General features: G+C 34.8%; 1 protein-coding gene across 1 annotated transcript in view; it reads left to right on the top strand.

Moving 5' to 3' along the window:
* Positions 1–1,754: 1,754 nt before the first annotated feature.
* The window catches only part of LOC145692256 (RNA-binding protein 4F-like), a 343,186-nt gene continuing 321,474 nt past the window's right edge, over positions 1,755–23,466 (top strand). The window contains exons 1-2 of the mRNA XM_081767552.1: positions 1,755–1,809; positions 2,685–2,858. Coding sequence (XP_081623678.1) covers positions 1,755–1,809; positions 2,685–2,858 — 229 coding nt within the window. The remainder of the gene's footprint in view (positions 1,810–2,684; positions 2,859–23,466) is intronic.

Below are 23,466 nucleotides of genomic sequence, written 5' to 3'. Positions count from 1 at the left end.
TTCCTGAAGGAATTAATTGGCATTTTAGGAATCGATTACGCTGTGCAATTGGTGATTCGTAGTTCTATTGTTTTATATATTAGCATGAATACTGCGTACTCCCAGATGAACATTATGATCCGAATTTTTCAAGAGAACATACTACATTTTTACGGACAGTACATTCCGTACTTTCACATTAATATAGATAAGGCAGCCATCGTTGCAATATCTCAGACATGTGAGAATATTTGATCCAAGTCCTGTGGATTCCTTTTATATTTTTTCCGGTTTGAGTGCTTTTGAAATGCCCAAATGATGCCACCTTCTACGAACTGTAAAATATCTCTGGAAAGCTCTCAGAAAGGAGTTCGAAAACTAACCTTACTTCATATTTAGTGCGGTCCTTTGCACTTTTCACTTCACTGCAGCGCAGTACATTTAGTGCAAATACCTTGCTAATCTCTGGGAAGGAATATCGATGGCCTAACAAAGTATAACTGTTAGTGGAGTAATGGCATTTCTTAAAAAAGAGGAAGTTGCTCAGCCAAGACACAGTATATATCAGTGGATATGGAAATAAAGCTCTCCTGAATTCCCTAAGCAATTCGTTGCTTCATTCCCATGGAGCAATTTTTCCAAGAGTGATTTTCATACCATGATATAATAGCATATGGCAACAAATCAAGTTAGCAGGAAAGCCATTTACACTTTTTGTGTATAAAAGTGATTTTTCTTTTCGATATCAGGAACTGTTTTTCCCATTGCACATAGAATATGACAAGCAAATACTGCAGTATGTTTTTGGACGATTACCTACTGCTCCTACAGTTAGATAATTTAAATTTATTATACTCTTCTCTTCTAGAATTGGATTTTAATTATGAATAGGGCGATGGTCGTATCAAGGGACATGCGCCTTAATGTGTCAAGCGACGATACTTCTGATATAGTTTTGAAACCAAGATATGGAATTGCATGTTCTTTGAGCAAATAGTTTGATAAAACTGAACTATTAAATTATATATATATATATATATATATATATATATATATATATATATATATATATATAAGGTCGTTCTATTTAATTTCCGTACTGATGCAGTAAAAATATTCTTGATACTTACCACATTCGTATTTGATTACTTTAAAGTTCTTTCCTGTTGAAATTACGCAACGCTTTCAACATTGTCACAATCGGTGGAAGCCATCCTCGAATGCCTCTTGTGAAATTCCGAATTCTCTTATTTCCTTGTTATGAATGTCAAGTTTTGAGAGAAATCGTTTACATTTTAGTACATATTTTGGTGAAGGGAACAGGAAAATATCGCACAGAATTAGATCTTGTGAGTAGGGACATTGGTGTTTCATTGGGATGCGGTATTTGGGCAAAAGTAGGACGCGTAAATAGTGTAATACAGCTGTGTAGACTTCCGTATAGAGAACAGAACAAATTCGTGATGTACGAAACCAAAACAGTCAAGAAACAATCAGTAGCACGTTTACTTCGGCTTTCTCTAGCTTTTTGGGGTCTCGAGACACAGGTTACTTGCATTGAGACGGCATTACTTCAGTTTGCCGTACACACAAACCGTGATTGATCTTCTGTATGGTACTGGCCTAAATATTGGACTAATAGAGTTGTTTCTTCCAGGTGTTTCTTGCTGGTGTTGGCATCAGTGTTTTCTTGAATCTATATGAGGCACGAATTTCTCCGATATATTCTACATTCTCATGTCCTTGTGCATGACTTTGTATGATATTGAACCGATATGAATATTTTAACTCTCCGAAATTTTACGGGTAGTCTGTCTTCAATCGGATCTGGCAAGTTCACTGACTTGAGAAATTGTCTTCTTATTCCAAATAACGATCAGGCGACAAAGACGATAATCATCCTCCATGGACATTATCTTAGCTTGGAAATGTTCAAAGAATTGAAAGGTCGTTGCACAACTCATTGATGCTTTATGAATGCTACTGGTCTGTAACCAGTTTTACAGTTTAAGACAGATTTCATCATCATTTTACAGTCCGATATGAATCACACGCTACATTATCACGTCTGACTTAACATTGCTTGGAATCAGATGAACAAAGACGCTGTGACCTCATCATGAGATGCACCTAAAGTGAGAATTCTGAGCTATAATTAATACTTTCTGAGAAAATAAATAGTCTTTGAATTTAATGAAAACCCATTATATTGTGTCCCTTGTAATTTTATAAAACAATTGTTCCTATTTTAATGAAAAAGACTAAGCACGCTATGATATCTATATTTTTATAGTATATTTTGTAACATATGAATGAGTCGTTGAAAAAATCTGTTGTCATTACATTTAATATTGTATAACAATCTCTGTGCCTTGCTAGTACCCAGTATAAATCAAGGAGCAAAATGATCTGGTTGGGAAAAATCGCTTTGGAGTTCTATAGGTGTAAAACCCTTACAACTTTTATAGTATGAAGGTAAAATATAAAATTATGAAAAAAAATATATCCTTCCTTTAGCCTTGCACAAATATACCTACTTCAGAAAAGCAAAATATAATAAGTGTGTCTTAGTTGGGATACTTCCTATACTTGCAACTACTATTTCAAAATTGTCGCATATATCCCGATTAATCCTTTATTCTGTAGGATGTTGTCTTTCTTTAGTGTGTCTGTGTTTATTTAAAAGTGTATTTGTTGCCTTGCAGGTACAGTCGAAGAAGCTTTAGTACTCTGTGACAAAACTCCAGAAAATATCAGGAGTATATGGTTATGCTTCTTAGAATATGTAAACAGGAAAATTAACTGGATACAAAGTTCCAATCTACAGATCGAACTTTTAAGAAAAACGTTTGAAAATGCTCTAAAAGATCTTACTGCCAGTAAGTAACAAAACATACTAATTTATTTTTGTATACATTCTACTAGTTTGCATTTTTCTTAAAACTTTTACGAGCCTTTGAAATGTTGAGTAAAACTAAAAATAATTTCTACATCGTAGTAGTATGGACCCCACTTGAGCGCGTTTTGGACTTTGACCCCGACTTTAGTGACGTCATAGGTCAAAGGTCAATGACCATGCCCCGGAGCCAATGACCTAGGGGTACTTACGACTACACCCTCTAAATTTTGGTTGGGTTTCCTTGGTCCACCCTTAAATTTTGGCAGGGGTACATAGAACCACCCCCCTTAAATTTTGGAAAGTGCCAAATTTAAAAATTGTGTATGTTAACCTAGGACCATAGTATGTACCTCTATTAGTATCGAGGGACCACCTCGTTCCCTTTCATGGGTAAAAAATTGCCAAAAAAGTTAAATTTCGGGGGCTTTTGACTTAATTTATCCCCTTTGATGAGGTGTTATTACTATAAATAGTTATATGGGCGTATACAGGGGTCAATTCCCTTTCACAAGACATGGGTATATTGATGCACCTATTTAAAAATTTGGAAGTGGTACCTTGGTCCACCCCTTAAATTTTGGAAATTGTCAAAATTAAATATTTCGTATAATAGTGTATAGTCCTAGTATCTACCACTATAAATTTGGGTGGTCCACCTTATTCCCTTTTAGGGGTACAAAATTGTCAAAATATAAACGTAAGCAATACGTTGTACCACGTGTTTGGTTTTTGGCCCATTTTATCCCCTTGGATGAAGTCCTATTACCTTATATGGTCATGTACAAAGGTACCCCTATCATAAGGCATAGAAACATTGGTGCACCTCTTTAAATTTCTGGGAGGGGTACCTTTGCCCACCCCTTTAGTTTTGGAAATTGCCCAATCTAAATATTTGGTATTATAGTATAGGACATTAATATAGACACTATAAATTTGGGTGGTACACTTTGTTCCCTTTTAGGGGTACAAAATTGCCAAATTTTAGTACAACCACATGTTTGGTTTTTGGACTAATTTATTCCCTTTGATGAGGTTCTATTATCTCATATAGTTATATGTTCATGTATAGGTGTCCATTCCCTATCTTAAAACATAGGTACTTTGATGCACCACTTTACATTTTTGGGGGTGTGCCTTGGCCCACCCCTTAAATTTTGGAAATTCTCCAATTTAAGCATTCGGTATTATAGAACAGGACCTCAGTATGTATCATGATAAATTTGGATGGTCCACCTTGTTCCGTTTCCTGGGTAAAAGATTGTTGAAAATTAGTATGACAACGTGTTTGGTTTTGACATAAGTTATCCCTTTTGATGAGATCCTGTTATCTTATATGATTATATGGGTATGTATATGGGTCAATTATCTTACATAAGACATAGGTATATTAGTGCATCCTTTTTAAAAAGGAGGGGTACCTTGGCTAACCCCTTAAATTTTGAAAATTGTTTAATATAAGCATTTGATATTATAGCATAAGACATCAATATATATCACTATAAATTTGGGTGGTCCAACACTTTCCCTTTCATGGGTAAAGAACTACCAAAAATCAAATTTCGGAGGTTATTGGCCCATTTTATTTCATTTGATGAGGTTTTATTACCTTATATGATTATATGGGCATGTATAGGGGTCTATTGTAGTTTTTAAGATATAGATACATTGGTGCATCCGTTCAAAACTTTGAAGGAGTACATTGACCCGCCACCTTAAATTTTGGAAATTGCCAAATGTAAACATTTAATATAGTACTATAGGAACCTAATATGTACCCAGACAGCACAATACACGTACAGTACCTGTATAGTGCATGTACAATTGCACGGATGCAACATGTGCATCATATGTATAAATGCACGCCTGTACATGTGATGCACATATACGTCACAAGTCCTATTCAACATCTTCACGTGTACAGGACATGTGCAATGCACAGGTACACGTCCTGCACAAGTGATTTACACCTACTGTGCAGGTGATTTACAAGTAGCACATATTTGATTTACACGTAGCACAGTGGTGATTTACATGTAGGACACCGGTGATTTACATGTAACACACAGGTGATTTGCACATAGTAACCAGGTGATTTACATATAGAACAGAGATGATTTACACGTAACACATAGGTGATTTACACACAGTACCCAGATGATTTACATGTAGGACAGAGGTGATTTAGACGTAGCACACAGGTGATTGACACGCAGTACCCAGGTGATTTACATGTAGGACAGAGATTATTTACACGCAGTAAACAGGTGATTTACATGTAGGACAGATATGATTTACACGCAGCATCCAGATGAGTTACATGTAGGACAAATGTGATTTCCTCGTAGTGCAGAGGTGATGTAAAAGCATATTCGAGATGCAACGGAAAAAAGAGTTTATATATTTGGTGCCTTACGCAGTAACACCATCTATAGCACCAACGATTTTTTTGTCGTCTACCCGGTTAAAGGGTTGCGCCCTTACTTCGTGGAAGTGTTGTATTAGGAATGTTGAGGCTACAGAAATTGTGGTTGGTCTAAGGGCTTTTCCTTTATTCATTCATTATTTTAAGTAATTAACATATATACAATAGTGATAAGTTGAAACAGGTGACACAAAAACCTAAAATAATAAGCACCAACGACATCACCTTCAAAGTATTTCACAAGTAACTCAGAATTGTAAGTGAGAAATTTACTTTTGGAGTTTATTATTTGCAACGAGCAAAGCTTTAAGTAGTATCTTTAACATGTTTGCCAAGAAGCAAATATCGCAACATATTCTGTTGTAATGTCACAAAAATAATTTTGTAAATCTATGAACTGTCTGACAGTAGTTACAACGGTACAGTGCTGCCACCTGCTGATCTTGTATCCTAGCTCAGAGGACGTTATGGAGTTTTTACAATCATTCAGCTGTCATTCGTCGAAAAGTCTTAATAACACCGCCTGAAGGAAAAACGACACCTACCAAAAATGGAGGTTACTTTAAATTGTTGATTAGAATGAGAGTAAAAGAATGAAAGTAAAAATATAAACTTGCACGGTATTATGGACGTCTCATACACACGTGCAGTAGACGTGCAAATGCACATGTGCACACAACGGCTTAAGTACCGGTAATTTAAAAGTGCTTCATCTATGCAAATGCACATATGTACATGCACGGCTCAAGCATTTGTTATGTACGTACGCTGCATCCACGCAAATGCACATGTGTACATAACGGCTTAAGCACGGGTTATATAAATGTATGCTCCATCCATGCAAATGCACATGTGCACATAACTGTTTAGCACGGGTTATGTACGTGCGTTGCATCCATACAAATGCACATGTGTACATAACGGCTTAAGCACGGGTTGTATAAATGTGCGCTAAATCCATGGAAATGCACATGTGTACATAACGGCTTAAGCACGGGTTATGTACGTGCGCTGCATCCATGCAAATGCACGTGTGAAGATAACGGCTTAAGAACGGGCTATATAAATATGTGCTTCATCCATGCAAATGCACATGTGCACATAAGGGATTAAGCACGGGTTTTGTACGTGTGCTTCATCCACGCAAATCCACATGTGCACGTAACGGCATATGCACGGGTTATATAAATGTGTGCTTTATCCGTGAAAATGCACATGTGCACATGCATGACTTAGTCACTGGTTATGTACGTGTGCATAACCCACGCAAATGCACATGTGCACATACACAAGTTATGTATGTGTGCCTCATCCACGCAAATTCACGTGTACGGCTTATGCACGGGTTATGTATGTGTTCATCATCCACACAAATGCACATGTGCACATGTACGGCTTATGCATGGATAGGGCACATGTGTCGTACACGTACTTGTTGTCTGGGTATTAGTATAAATTTGGCTGGTCCATTTTTGTTCCCTTTTATGGATAAAAAATATTCAAAATTCAAATTTCGGAGGTTATTGATCCCCTTTGATGCGCTTTTATTACCTTACATGAATATATGAATGTGTTCAGGGGGTTTATTTTCTTTTATAAGGCATGAGAACATCGATGCTTCCATCTTAAAATTTGGTAGAGGTACATTGGCTCACCCTTAAAGTTAGGAAAATGTCCAATTTGGTATAATAATATACGTTCTTATAAATTTCATTTCCTTTCATGGGTAAAAAATTGTCAAACATGTAAATTTTGGAAGTGATTATTTCCATTGATAAGGATGAATGAGTACAGAGGTTTATTACCTTTATACCTTTATATTCTCTTTTAAATTTTGTTGGGGTACATTGAACCATTTCTTAAATTTCGGAATTATCAAATAACAAGTAAGTGTCCCTCTTATGGATAAATATTCAAATTTTAAAGGTTATTGACCTATTTTATCTTTTTTGATACGGCTTTATTATTCAATGAATACAGGATTTATTACTTTTTCATAAGACACACGTGTATTTATGTACCAATCTTAAATTTTGGGAGAAGTATATTTCTTATTGTTAAATCAATAATTGATAATTGTTCTTAAAATTGGATGGTATCTCATTCTTTGGAAAATCATTGTCAAATATTAGTATGATCACGTGGTCAGTTGTTGACCTATGATGAGATTAGTAGTCCAGGGCATTGTTACATTGAAACTTTGTAAGATAATTTGAGAATTGTCAAAATGAAATTACGTCATTAGTTTTTATTATTCCCGCCTATGGACCAAATTTAAACGTAAGCAATACGATGTACCACGTGATTGACCTTGATAAGGTAGTGTACAGAGATTGATTTCCATTGTTGTGTTACTTCTTAAGTTTGAGTGCACACTTGTAGGAAACAGTTGGTTCTAGTCAGGTAAACAATTGACTTACATTATTGACCTTATTGAATATATAACGATATGGTTAATTTTAAGACAGGTATTTTCGAGAGAAGTATCCTTTAAATTTGGGAATTGTGATAAACAGAATTTTAACATAAGGCGCGAAATTTGAAACAATACCTTGAACTTTAGTCACAGCTCATAGTTTAAGATCATTGGTGGTGGTTGATTTGCCCTTGAACTTTAGAAATCTGATAGCTAAACTTATTGCATCTTATGACTCATAGTCTAAAGACAATACATGCTACAACACTGAAATTTAGTCACAAGGTGATATAATCTGACACTGGCAAAGTTATGGTTGATGCGATTTGATTGGATGATCATTATCTTTCGTGCAATCTGATTGGTTCATCACTATCATTCACGCAATCTGATTGGTTGATGATTTTAAAATCTTTGCTGCATTCACTTTTGTTTTGTTTAATATTTTATGGATTAGTGTTTAAAAATATTGGTTTGAATATTTTCGTTCAACATTTTGCACTCACTGATAAATATGATCAAAACCCTTTATTTGTTAATCGAATAGTTAAAAACAGGATAAAGTTTGACGTTTAACCGTGAAAAGTATAATTTTTAGTTTGAATTTTTTGAAATTATGGTTTAAATTTTTCAAAATTGTTTAGTTTGAAAATTTTTTGTTTGAAATTTTTACGTTTCAAATTGTTTTTCAAAATTTTTAGTTTGAAATTTTTTGTTTTAAAATTTTTTCGTTTCTAATTTTTTTCTTTGAAATTTTTTATCTGAAATTTTTGTTTGAAATGTATCGTTTCCCAATTTTTAGTTTAAAATTTTTTGTTTGAAATATTTTGTTTAAATTTTTTGTTTAAAATTTTGTTTGAATTTTTTTTGAAAATTTTTGTTAGAATTTTTTTAAGTTTTTGCACTCATTGGTAAAGAACCGTTTGGTATCTGTTTAGAACAAACACATCTGGCAACATTGTTTATCATGATGCAATAGTACAGGTCAGGATATGGGGTTGTACTTGAAACGAAAAACACAAATCATTGAAATGGATCATTTTATTACACTGCACATACATTCATACCAGATAAAGAATCTGAATATTGTCGAAACAATGTATTTTGAACTTCTCGCACTACTTTGTCTTTAGCGTATAAATTTAATTTCAATTGAAGTATTTTAAGGTCTATTGCAATATCAATTGGTGAAAACTCAATGTCATTTTATCACAACTAAACTGTTTATCAATACTGGTATGCACCCACGAACGATGTTGACAACCATCACATCTAGATACATGTTGTACAATATGCATGACACATTTCTCAAAATAGTACTTATTCAGGAATATACTTTTTTTGTTGCACACTACCTCTATATGTTTAACACACCTGAATACATTGATGAATTTGTTCCATTCCGTTTGGGTTAGATACACCATGTTGCTGGCTTCATGCAATGTACTCCTTTTACGTAACAGCACCATCTTCTTCTCGAGGACAGTACGTAGCGCCACTTCATGATTTGAGCCTAATGATTTGACTATGGTCACATTTAGTTCAGGACGAAAATAATCATTCATTTGGTCGATTCGTGAACATAATATTTGCCATTCTTAAAAGTTCAGTTGTACACCAAATTGTTCTGCTTTGCCCTATCGAATCACACGTTCAAACGTTGTAGCACAGATACCAACCATGACATGTTTTGTTCTAAATATATTTATTGGGTAATAGCTTGCGAAGAGGAATTCTTTATCGTTAGAATTACACATCTTTCCTGCTGAAACGCACTTGCTCGAATGAATTCATGGGTATGACACGGTATTTGCTGATTTCATACAGTTATTGCTGACGTCACTGGAAAGAAATGTGCTAACCAAACAAAATTCATAGATCGCATTCTGTGATTAGAGATTTCAGCATACAGCTACAGCTGCCATCATTGAAAAGGAATGTGCTGACGTTTGAATTTATGATTTCATCACAATTGCTGACGAAACCAAATTCACAAATCTGGCTAAATTCAAATTGATGACTCCGTCCAACGAGTCTTTTATAGCATAAAGATACAAATGAAGTGCTTAAAAAACGTATCAGTTCTTCTTGTTTTGAAGCTTCCATGCGTAAATATCTTGCCGGTAAAATAATATCTTTATCATTTTCAAGCTTCACTACGATTCTTAATCCAAACTTTGCAGGGATCATTTGGCTAGCTAAGATTCTATACGGTATATTCTGTTGTAAATCGGTAAATGATTTCATCACATCATATCACGTGAGTTTAAAAACAAGTAGCCATGATGACGTTTAGAAGAATACTATCTCGAACAATGATGCAAAACTGATGACATTACATTACCATGTTCTGACGTGTACTATTGCATCATGATAAACAATGTTGCCAGATGGTTTTGTTCTAAACAGTTACGCAACGGCTCTTTACCAATGAGTGCACAAATTTTAAAAAAAATTGAAACCAAAATTTTCTAAAAAAATGTTCAAACAAAAATGTTGAAACAAAGAATTTTAAACAAAACATTTCAAACAAAAAATGTTAAACAAAAAATTTAGAAACGAAAAATTTAATTCAATAAATTTCAAACAAAAAATTTTTTGAAAAATTTGAAACGAGAATAATTTCAAAAAATTTTTAAAAAATTTGAAAAAATTCAAACAAAAAATTTTCAAACAAAAATTTCAAACTAAAAATTTTGAAACAAAATTTAGAAACGAAAACATTTTAAACAAAAAATTTTAAAACTAAAAATTTTGATAAAAATTAAAAATTTCAAACAAAAAATGTTCAAACTGAAAATTGTACGTTTCTCGGTTAACCGTCAAACTGTATCCGGTTTTTAACTATTCGATTAAGAAATAAACGGTATTTATCATATTTATCAGTGAGTGCAAAATGTTGAACGAAAATATTCAAACCAATATTTTTAAACACTAATCGATAAAATATTAAACAAAACTTAAAACTGAATGCAGCAATGATTTGAAAATCATCAACCAATCAGATTGTGTGAATGATAGTGATCATGCAATCAAATTGCATCAACAATAACTTTGCCAGTGTCAGATTACATCACCTTGTGACTAAATTTCAGTGTTGCAGCATGTATTACCTTTAGACTATGAGTCATAAGATCCAATAAAGTTAGCTATCAGATTTCTAAAGCTCAAGGGCAAATCAACCACCACCAATGATCTTAGACTAAGAGCTGTGACTAAAGCTCAAAGTATTGTTTCAAATTTCGCGCGTTACGTTAAAATTCTGTTTATCACAATTCCCAAATTTGCAGAATACTTTTCTCGATATACCTGTCTTAAAATTAACCATATCATTATATATTCAATAAGGTCAATAATGTCCGTCAATTGTTTACCTGGGTAGAACCAACTGTTTTCTACAAGTGTGTACACTCAAACTTAAGAAGTAACACAACAATGGAAATCAATCTCTGTACACTACCTTATCAAGGTCAATCACGTGGTACATCGTATTGCTTACGTTTATATTTGGTCCATAGGCGGGAATAAAACTAATGACGTAATTTCATTTTGACAATTCTCAAATTATCCTACAAAGTTTCAATGTAACAATGCCCTGGACTACTAATCTCATCATAGGTCAATAACTGACTACGTGATCATACTAATATTTGACAATGATTTTCCAAAGAATGAGATACCATCCAATTTTAAGAACAATTACCAATTATTGATTAACAATAAGAAATGTACCCCTCCCAAAATTTAAGATTGGTACACAAATACACCTCTGTCTTATGAAAAAGTAATAAATCCTATACTCATTCAATAATAAAGCCGTAAAAAAAGATAAAATAAATCAATAACCTTTAAAATTTGAATATTTGTCCATAAGAGGGACACTTACTTGTTATTTGATAATTCCCAAATTTAAGAAATGGTTCAATGTACCCCAACAAAATTTAAAAGAGAATATAAAGGTATAAAGGTAATAAACCTCTGTACTCATTCATCCTTATCAATGGAAATAATCACTTCCAAAATTTACATGTTTGACAATTTTTTACCCATGAGAGGAAACGAAATTTATAATGGTATATATTAGGAAACTATATTATTATATCAAATTGAGCAATTTCCTAACTTTAAGGGTGAGCCAATGCACCTCTGCCAAATTTTAAAATGAAAGCATCGGTGTTATCATGCCTTATAAAAGAAAATAAACCCCCTGAACACATTCATATGTTCATGTAAGGTAATAAAACAGCATCAAAGTGGGTTAATAACCTCCGAAATTGGAATCTTTAACATTTTTATTCATAAAAGGGGACAAAAATGGACCACCCAAAGTTATACTAATACATATTAGGGTCCTATAGTATATTAAATGTTTACATTTGGCAATTTCCAAAATTTAAGGTGGCGAGCGAATATATTCGTTCAAATTTTTCAGCGGATGCATCAATGTATCTATATCTTAAAAACTACAATAGACCCCTATACATGCCCATATAATCATATAAGGTAATAAAACCTCATCAAATGAAATAAAATGGGCCAATAACCTCCGAAATTTGATTTTTGGTAGTTCTTTACCCATGAAAGGGAAAGTGTTGGACCACCCAAAGTTATAGTGATATATATTGATGTCCTATGCTATAATATCAAATGCTTATATTAAACAATTTTCAAAATTTAAGGGGTTAGCCAAGGTACCCCTCCTTTTTAAAAAGGATGCACTAATATACCTATGTCTTATGTAAGATAATTGACCCATATACATACCCATATAATCATATAAGATAACAGGATCTCATCAAAGGGGATAACTTATGTCAAAACCAAACACGTTGTCATACTAATTTTCAACAATCTTTTACCCAGGAAACGGAACAAGGTGGACCATCCAAATTTATCATGATACATACTGAGGTCCTGTTCTATAATACCGAATGCTTAAATTGGAGAATTTCCAAAATTTAAGGGGTGGGCCAAGGCACACCCCCAAAAATGTAAAGTGGTGCATCAAAGTACCTATGTTTTAAGATAGGGAATGGACACCTATACATGAACATATAACTATATAAGGTAATAGAGCCTCATCAAAGGGAATAAATTGGGCAAAAATTCAAACATGTGGTTTTACCAAAATTTGGCAATTTTGTACCCCTAAAAGGGAACAAGGTGTACCACCCAAATTTATAGTGTCTATATTAATGTCCTATACTATAATACCAAATGTTTAGATTCAGCAATTTCCAAAGTTAAAGGGGTGGGCAAAGGTACCCCTCCCAAGAAATTAAAGGGGTGCACCAATGTTGCCATGTCTTATGATAGGGAATAGATCTCTATACATGACCATATAAGGTAATAGGACTTCATCCAAGGGCATAAAATGGGCCAGAAACCAAACACATGGTACAACGTATTACTTACGTTTATATTTTGGCAATTTTGTACCCCTTAAAGGGAACAAGGTGGACCACCCAAATTTATAGTGGTACATACTAGGGTTCTATACTATTGTACGAAATGTTTAGTTTTGACAATTTCCAAAATTTAAGGGGTGGACCAAGGTACCACTCCCAAATTTTTAAAGGGGTGCATCAACACACCCATGTCTCATGAAAGGAAATTGACCCCTGTATACGCCAATATTACTATATAAGGTAATAACATCTCATCAAAGGGGATAAATTAAGTCAAAAGCCCCCGAAGTCCTCATGAAAAGGAACGTGATAGTCCCTCAATACTAATAGAGGTATATACTATGGTCCTACGCTACCATACCCAATTTTTAGATATGGCAATTTCAAAAATTTAATGAGGGTGGTCCTATGTACACCTGCCAAAATTTAGAGGTGGACCAAGGGACCCTACCAAAATTTAGAGGTGGACCAAGGGACCCTACCAAAATTTAGAGGGTGTAGTCGTAAGTACCCGTAGGTCATTGACTCCGGGGCATGGTCATTGACCTTTGACCTATGACGTCACTAAAGTCGGGGTCAAAGTCCAAAACGCGCTCAGGTGGGGCCCATACTACTATTGTTCACTATTCCTTTGTTTATATTTTATGAGTATTAAAAGCACACTAATTAAATTACAAAATATATTAAATACGCTTGTGTATCTGTGTCGGCAATATAAAATATTCTTTATCAGACAAATCCTGAACACAAACTAATATAACTTAAACACAAAGCGAAAAGAGAACACGCTGTCTTCCTAGAATCTATGGCATTTATAATAAGGCTCCCTGTATCTCGGTGTGTAGTTTATCGCAATGAATCTGGGAGTAAAATTGTTTGTTACATTTTATTCCACTTAACAGCGATTCAAGGTGTTACAGCATAATTTATAAAACAAATTAACTTGAATTAACCGTATTAGTATCATATGCACGTGAGTTAAGAGATAGTGCTGTGATATGTGAACTAATTTACTTCTAGATCATTTAGCACAACTGTGACCCACGATCTTAATCTAACATTTTGATTAGTCCAGTTTAAGCCTTTGTGACTGAACAATTGCCCTTAGATGATGCATGACTTGTCGCATTTTATTAATTATAATTATATAATTCTATATGCTCATAACTTATGACATGTGAAGAAATAATTGTATAAGAAGGAAATGTGATCACGTAGATAATGAGGGATATAAGTCTTCAGTAAATTGCTAATAATTGGTGCTATACCAAATTTGAATTTTGACGCTTTTTAAAACAAATTAATTTGTACAATCATAAGATGAGACTATCTTAGTATCTGGTGCCGAATTTTTAACGATGGATTACTTTTGTGTCTCTTGCAGCGGGACAACGGTTTACTGTAATAAGCCAGTCAACTAGTTTTCCTTTACGTCGTACGTCTACATGTATACACGACTCCAAAAGTGCATTACCACCTGCAATTCTCCTTTTCCTGCAATAGCAGGCAACCCAAAAAGCTCAGCGCTTCGGTTGGTTCCGAATTCGAAAAGCGTTGAACCAATCCTCAATTTCGTAACAAATATATCAGTATGGCAAACTGCAAATAAGAGAATAAAACAAATTGTTAAGAATGAGAATTTTATTATCGTGACGGAGTTGGATGACATCAAAAGTTACGAAATGTTCTTACTTAATCAGTTCAAACAAGATGAATGGCTAGAAACAAATATCAGAGAAACCATTTCTGTCATTCGCCCCCAAAAAAAGAATCTCATAAGAAAAAGAGTTATATAATGCAAAGGTTTAATATAAAAGCCCAAATCAAAATTTAAAAAGTAGACACCCGAAAGGCAAGAACAACTGAAACGAAATGAGTGCAATTCTGCACAGATATCGCAGACGTAAAATAAAGGAATACTGGTTTCGTATTTTAATAAAAACGGTTCGATGAGGCATGGGCCCCTCCAAACATTTGATCACGAAACATCAAAACTGTTGGTAACAGTATGTCAGATGTGTGTAAAGAACATGAAGAATTGCAGCGAAAATTTACGTATGGACAATACGGAAAAACAAACGAATACGTTTTTTATTTTCTGCGGAAAAACGGTTTCGGGGGGCAAAAGACCCAACCCAAAATTTTGAAAGTTAACTCCCAAAAGGCAAAAATAAATAAAGAAATAAAGAAATATATATATATATATATATATATATATATATATATATATATATATAAATAAACCGAAGTAAACGATATTGTGGACAGATATTGTAGACGTAAAATGACAAAAAAGGGTTTCGTATTTTACTTGAAAAAACGGTTGGATGAGGCACGAACCCCTCCAAACTTTGATCACAAAATATCAAAAGTGCTAGTAAGAGTAAATCAGATGTTTGTAAAGAACATGGAGAATTGCAACATAATTTTGTGTATGGACAATACGCAAAAATAAATGAACACAGGTTTTTCATGTTCTGCGGAAAATACATTTTAGGGGGCATAATCCCCAACACAAAATTTTGAAAATTGACATGTGAAAGGCAAAAACAAATGAACCAAAGTGAATTAAGTTGTGCACAGATATTGTAGATGTAAAATGACCAAAAACGGGTTCCGTATACTCCTGCAAAAAAGGGTTCGGTAAGGCAAAGACCTCTCCAAATTTTTGATCACGAAATGTCGAAAGTGCTAGTAACAGTATGTGTTATGTGTCTAAAGCACATGAGGACTTGCAACGAAACTTTTTGTATGGACAATACGCAAAAAAATAAACATATACTGTGTTTTACTTTCTAAAAAAAAAACGTTTTTTTGGGGAAAAGCCTTTACCCAAAATTATGAGCGTTGACGCCCGAAACGCAGGAAGAAATGAACCAAAGTGAATGAAATTTTGCACAGATATTGCAGATATAAACTGAGGGAATACGAGTTTCGGATCTTCCTGTAAGAAACGGTTAGGTGGGGCACGGACCCCTCGAAACCTTTGATCACGAAATATCAAAAGTGCTAGTAACAGTATGTCAGATGTTTGTAAAGGACATTAATAATTTGAACGAAACTTTTTGTATGAACAATAGGCAAAAAATAAACGAATACGCGTTTTTTATTTTCTGTGGATAAATGGTTTTAAGAAGCAAAAGCTCCCACTGAAAAATTTGAAAGTTGATGCAAGAAAGACAAGAAGAAATGGACCGAAGTGAAAGAAATGTGCACAAGTATTGCAGAGGTAAGATGAGGGAATATGTGTTTCGTATTCTTCCTGAAACAAAAAACTGTTGAGTGGACCGAGGCTTTGAGGGGCGAGAGGGGTGGACCAAAGCGAATGAAATTGCATGTAGATATTGGGTGTGTAAACTATGGCCCTTCGTGTTTCACATGTGTCGTCTCTCCATCTGATTTGTTTACATTTTTCAGATCAACTACAAGCACAAACAATATAGCGTTTTTTATAGTATTTCAGGAGGCACTTTTAACCCTTATAATGTTTCTGCGCATAAACAGAAATACATGTCGATTTATTTCCAGTTTGCTCTTGATCTGTCAAATTTGAAGCAAAACGAATAGGGAAACTTGAGAAACACGAAAGGGCTTATTTTACATAGGGTGTATATACAATCTACACACAATTTCATTTGCTTCGGTCCACTCCTTCCTGCGCTATTACGGAAATATTTACTTTTTTGCGGATGGGGCCTAGGCCCCAACACTGTTTTCCGCAAAAATTAAAACATGGTTCATTTATTGTTTTGGAATATACGAAGTTTCGTTGCAATTCGAAATATTCTTTAGGAACGTCCGACATATGCTTATTTGCAATTTTGATATTTAGTAATCAACGGTTTGTAAGGTCCGTGCCTCACTCAACCGCTTTTTTCCAGGATAATACGAAACCCAATTATCTCATCGTACGTCAAGAATATCTGTTCACAATGTAATTCAATTCTGTGCAGTTCTTCTTGCCTTTTGGGTCTCAAATTTAAAAATTTTGGGTGTGGCTTTTGCCCCCTGAAAACCATTTTTCCGCAGAATAAGAAACCGTATTCTTTCTTTTTTTTGCGTATTGTCCCTACACAATGTGTTGTTCCAATTCTTCATGTCCTTCAAGCACTTGTGACATACTGTTATTAGCACTTTTGATATTTTACAATCAAAGTTTTGGAGGGGTCTGTGTATCATCTAAACTGGTTTCTTTTTTTCTTCAGGACAATAAGAAACATGTATTCCCTAACTTTATGTCTACAGCATCTATCCACAATTTCATTCACTTCAGTTCACATCCTCTGGCCATTCGGCCTCAAGTTTCAAAATTTTGGGTGGGAGCCTTTGCCCCTATAACCTTTTCTCAGCAGAAAATAGAAAACCCGCATTCGTATACTTTTTCCATACTGTCCCTATCCAATGTGTTGTTCCAATTTTTCATGTCCTTCAAGCACTTCTGACATACTGTTATTAGCACTTTTGATATTTCACGATCAAAGTTTTGGAGGGGTCTGTCCCACTTATAACGGTTTTCTTTTTTTCAAGATAATAAAGAACCCGTATTACCTCATTTTATATCTGCAATATCTGTGCACAATTTCATTGACTTCGGTTAACTTCCTCTGGCCTTTCGGGCCTCAATTTAAAAAATATTGGGTGGGGCTTTTGCCCCCTAAAACCGTTTTTCCGCAGAATATATATAAAACGTATTCCTTTATTTTTTGCGTATTGTTCTTACACAAAGTTTCGTTGCAATTCTTCATGTCCTTTACACACATCTCACATACTGTTACTAGCACTTTCAATATTTCGTGATGAAAGTTTTGGAGGGTTCCATGCCCCACTTAACCGTTTTTTTTTTTTAGGAAAGTACGAAGCACGTATTCCCTAATTTTGTCTGCAATATGTGTGTAAAATTTCGTTTACTTCTGTTCAATGTCTTTGCCTTGCGGGCGTCAACTTTCAAAATTTTGCGTGGGGGCTTTTGCCCACTAAAACTGTTTTTCCTCAGAAAATAGGAGACACGTATTCGTTTATTTCATGTGTAATATCTACCTGCCAAATTGTATCAAAATCGAAGTGTTACACATCGGAAGTGTTACTTGTTAGTAACTAATATTTCTTTAAAATTTTAGAGGCGCGGTGGCTCAGTGGTAGAGCGTTCACCTCCGGTGCTTGGGGTTCCATGTTCGATCCTAGCTCACGTTGTGTGGACTTTGTGGTGGACAAACAACGTGCTCGTGTGTTTTCTCGGGGTTCTCCCGCTTCCTCCCACATTTTTATTCCACCATTTCACTCATCTCTCATCATCACCGACTTCTTTAGCCTAACCGTCATAAACGTGTGATGTAAAACTTAAAGATTTCATTTGATTTTTTTCTTTAAAATTTTATGAACACACAGTGGGAATTAAAGATTATATAAGCAAAAAATTGAGATCAATTGCAAGTTTCGGCTCCTTTCAACATTGAAGGAAATGATGGCACAGGTATTTAGATTCAAGGTAGACATGAAATTTGAAACTGAGATTTCACTACATTTCTGTCATCATTTTAATGCACACTGTAAAGTTCTAAAATGCTAATTAAGTCAGGCTTTTGCATCCAAATTAAGTTGCAACAGATTAATTGTTAGAAAACCCGAATTGGCAATGCGAATTTAAGATTAGTCGATACTTTAGATAACATGGAAAAAAGTTGAAGAGTGTAACCTAAGTGTGTGGCCAAGTAGGTTGCGAGGCAATTTAATAAATTGCATGTCTTCTACTCGCCAGAGTCCACCTCAACCGTTTCATTTTGTTTGAAAACAAAACATATTTATCATGAGTTACATTAGCATACAGTACATGAGTGACAATTTATATTATGATAGAATATACTATGAATTTTAATAGAAGAAGTGCAGACACTCGATAATTATTACGTAGTAAGATTTCAATAGATTCAGTGCTTGATCGTCCGTGTGTGAACTTATGAAATAATTATCGCCCTTCCCTTGACGCTCTGGTATACACTGGATAAAATGGGTTTCAATCCTACTTTATTTACACTGGATAAAGTTGGCAACTATGCTTTAGTCCCTACCTTGATCATGTCCTGGTTCGGCGGCTAGGTTTCCGAGACGAGACGAGACGTCTCTTGAAATGCCTCGTCTCGTCTGATGTCTCAAAAGTCTAAACACAGTTTTTGAACGTGTTTAAAAATTTATTAACTCGGAATAAATTATTGCCTTCGAAAGTATACCAGCGTTTATTATTTCAAATGACGACTATCCTAAAAACAAGGAATACCTAAAGTTTTATTAAAATGATCCTTACAAACAGGTTTCATTTCTATTTTCCAATGGATTCAAGTTTAAATATTCTGTGATAGTGTTCCAGATTCAAGTAAAGTGTTAAACCATGCATCGAGATCAGTGTTTCAGAAGATTTCATTCCGAGGGCTGGTGGTTATATGTATGTATAAAAATCCTTTATAGAAATACAAGTTCTCTTAATGCCAGTTTCATCAGTGACTAACCATTGTTTCATGAGTTTTCTCGTTCCGAAGAAAGACAAAAACGTGTCAGCCTTTTTCTGTCTGAGTTTGAAAGGATGCTGGCTTGACAATAAAATTTAATTTCTTTTTATTATTTTATGATGCTATTCGAACCAAAGCCATTTTTGGGATCGGAAAACCACATAGGTTGCATTTCTTAATAATTTATTTCATACACACTACGGATAGAACTACTCATAGCATTTTAATTACACAGCACATAGTTCTTTGACATAGAGGGAAATCTTTGCTTATAGCAACATCCAGTAATACCAATGGAAATTTCCCTCATCCCCCTTGTAATTCGCACACCGTCAACAGATATAGAACATTGTTGAACATTTCTCGAACCACTTCATCACACTCCTGGCGTTGTGACATGGTGCATTTTCTTGTCGAAAAATGGCACTTCCGTTGGGAAACATGGTTGTCATGAAGGGGTGTACGTAGTCTGCAAGCAGTGTCCGATACGCCTCGGCCGTCATTGTGCCTTGCTCGAGCTCCACTAGACACATGCATGCTCACGTGAATGTTACCCAGAGAATTATTATTATTATTATTATTATTATTATTATTATTATTATTATTATTATTATTATTATTATTATTATTATTATTAAAATCAAATATCACGGCATTAATTATTAGTTTTAATTAACTGAATTGAGCTGAAAATTAAATCTTGATTTCGAAAGATTAACTATTAAGTTTATCCGTTCTGTACCTTTCTAAAGTAATAAATGCTGGAATTGGTTTCAAGGCTGTTTCTGAGTGAATACTTTCTTCAAAATAATATTACAAATTATAGAAAGATCTTCGAGACATTTGAGTCGAGTCGAGATTTTTACGAACAGTCTCGACTCGACTCGTGTCTCGACTCGAAAATTACAGTCGAGAAATACGTTTGTCTCGACGCGTCTCGAATTTTACAAAATGTGTCTCAACTTGAATTCCAGTCGAGATTCGAGACATGTCGACTCGTGCGCATCCCTAAATATTCATATTTTAAATGTGCAATACTACCTCGCGAAAAATCACACCGAAGGTAATTTACCAAAGTCTACTTTTTCTTGTTAGATTAGTGATTGTTGTTTAGGATAGATTATCCAAAGTCAGATATGGTTATGTATGTTTACACTTTCGTTTCTTTCTTTCAAAATGTATTCCTATCTATTCCCATTTATTATTAATAATTTATTTCTTGCATTTCTTAATAACTATCTGAAAAACGCATTATTCGCATGGTGGCTGTATTTGGAAGTCAACGCCTGTAGTAGTATCACCGTTGATTTCAGCGAGTGCGAAAACTATTGATTTGACATTAATGTCGGTCATTTTGGATTATTTTTACATGTGTGGGTATCCCCTCCGGTATTCCGACCCACAACCAAATGGGGTGAATTTGGAAGTTAATGCAATCGGAGTTTCACCATTGATCTCAGAGACCGCCAAAACTATGAATTTGACACTAATATCGGTCATTTTCTACTACTTTTACATGTCCCTGTAAATGTCTCCTGAAACCCCCTGGTTCGATTTAAAAAAAACAACGCTTCATCTTGATCTGGGGCCTGGACCAAGGTACCCCAGATCAAAATTTGGTAACTCTCGGTCCTGTCGTCTGTCCTCCAGGCAGCAGACAGATACATATAGGGATGCGCACGAGACGAGTCGAGACAGGATTTTCCTGACAAAACTCGAGTCGAGACACGGTTCTTCCAATAGTGAAATATACATTTTTCGAGTCGAGACATCACTTTTACAGCACATTTTCGAGACCAGACATCCACGAATCTTGTCTCGTGCGCATCCCTAGATACATACAAACAGACAGACAGATACACAAACAAACTTTTTATTTTATTTATATTAGATTAGCTGTATTTCAAACAGTGTTTCTTCCAGAAGTGTTTTTAGGGAGCACTGCCAGCCCGGAGCTGTGAGAGTACCCCCGAAAGAGACGAAAATTAATACGTGTATAATATAATACTAAATAGAATAATATCAACAGTTTCCTCCGGAATACGAAATGTGCCCCCCGTGAACATAGTTTCTGAAAGAAACACTGATTTCAAACACAACAGATAGAACCAACGGCGCCGACTTTCCAAAATGTATGTGGGTGCATATCAATGGCGGGGCGTGTTATATGTTTTCAGGGGAGTCTCTATATTTTTTTGATTGATTTCTTTTCAGTTACAATCTTTTATGAACGCTGTCATAAAGGGCTGTGCTGTGATAAAGTAAAATATACCGGTAATATAAGTTGGGGCTGTCATAGATCAGTCGGTAACACGGCTGACTTAAACGTAAAGAAACAGGTTTAAACCCGTGATCAAGTTTAATTACTGTAATGCATATTCCTAACATATACAATCGTGATATTTAGTGTATATTTTCAACAACTTACATGATGCACAATGAGTGCAAGAAGCAGTGATATTATCAATACGTTACTAAAAGAAAATACTACATTCATACAAATTAAAATGAAAAAATCATCATAAAAGAAAATACTTTTCATGTTATTGCAGAAAGAAATTTCAAGGATTTTGTTGTGGACATAAAGTATAAAGTGACTAATTTAGTCTGTTCCTTGGTCACCTTTGGACAAACAAACTTGAAACAAACAATTATGCTTTAGAGGTTAGAAATTTTAACTTCCATCTCGATGTTTTAATTGTTTATTTTTTTATAGTGGCAAGTGAGAAATATTTATTTTATTATGTTTCTATGAACCTAAAAACCTTGCCTGCAGCGCCCAGACAAGATTATTTGTGTGAGTGCTGGAGCCAGAGAGCATCCACGTAGTCGGCTCGAATGGACAGAACAACCCCTAGCATTTCTTACACAGCACAATGTTGTTTGGCATAGAACGTTGCTACTATACTAGCAAATTCCAGCTAGCTAAGCCTTTTATTAACAGCCGGAGGCAGCATTCTGTTATATCATTGTAGTGAGTCGCGTGTTAAAATACTCCTAGTATAAGCGTTTTCATTCTTCTATTGACCTTGAAGGACAAAACAAATGCCTTTCGAGGAATACAAGTTCCCTTTAATTCATGAAGTTGATATAGAAATGACCTTCCAACCTATGCTGTGTATAAATGCTGGAAGTCTTTCTAAAACGAGCGGAATGAGCGAGACATTTATCAAACGGCTCGACGTCAAAAACTGACTCGTCTCGGAACTCGATTCGAGAAAATTACCTTTGATTCGACTCGAAACTCGACTTGAATTCGAGTCGTGTTTTAGCTCGACTCGTGCCCATCCCAAGGCATTAGAAAATGTGGCAGCTTATTATTATTCTGCTAAACTAATTATATAATAATAACAATGTTGTTAGGTAAAATTAAAAATACAGAATATAGAGAAGCGTAGAATATGCAAACTGATCTGAAAGAGCTCCAATATTACATACCATCAACAAACTATTTTCCAGTAGTACAGTAGGCCTGCTCATCAGAACACAGTTTATTCATATTAACCCCTTACTGTATATCGTTAATTATGGTACCCTTGTTTTCAGGGTGCGAATTACCGGGGAGATGAGGGGGATTTGTCCCCCTCAATCACATTTTGTTAACCCCAAGATATCAACTGAAGTATCCCCACCGGAGATCCTCGCTTTTCCCCAAAAAAACCATGCTTAGTATAACGACAAATTTCACTGATTTTTGCCATTTCTTGTAAGTTTAATCTGCTAGCCGTATTTCAAAATGAGCGATGTAAACTGTTCAGTATTGGTCATTCTAATTCCCCCACTATTTTCACCGTTGCTTAGTTTAACTATAATATTATGACTATAGTTGTTACTTGCAACGG

Source organism: Thermobia domestica, chromosome 8 (genome assembly GCF_964235325.1).
Source record: "Thermobia domestica chromosome 8, izTheDome1.hap1.1, whole genome shotgun sequence".
Taxonomy (NCBI): Eukaryota; Metazoa; Arthropoda; class Insecta; order Zygentoma; family Lepismatidae; genus Thermobia; species Thermobia domestica.
Note: the sequence above shows the minus strand (reverse complement) of the source record. Positions and strands in the feature narration are given on the sequence as shown.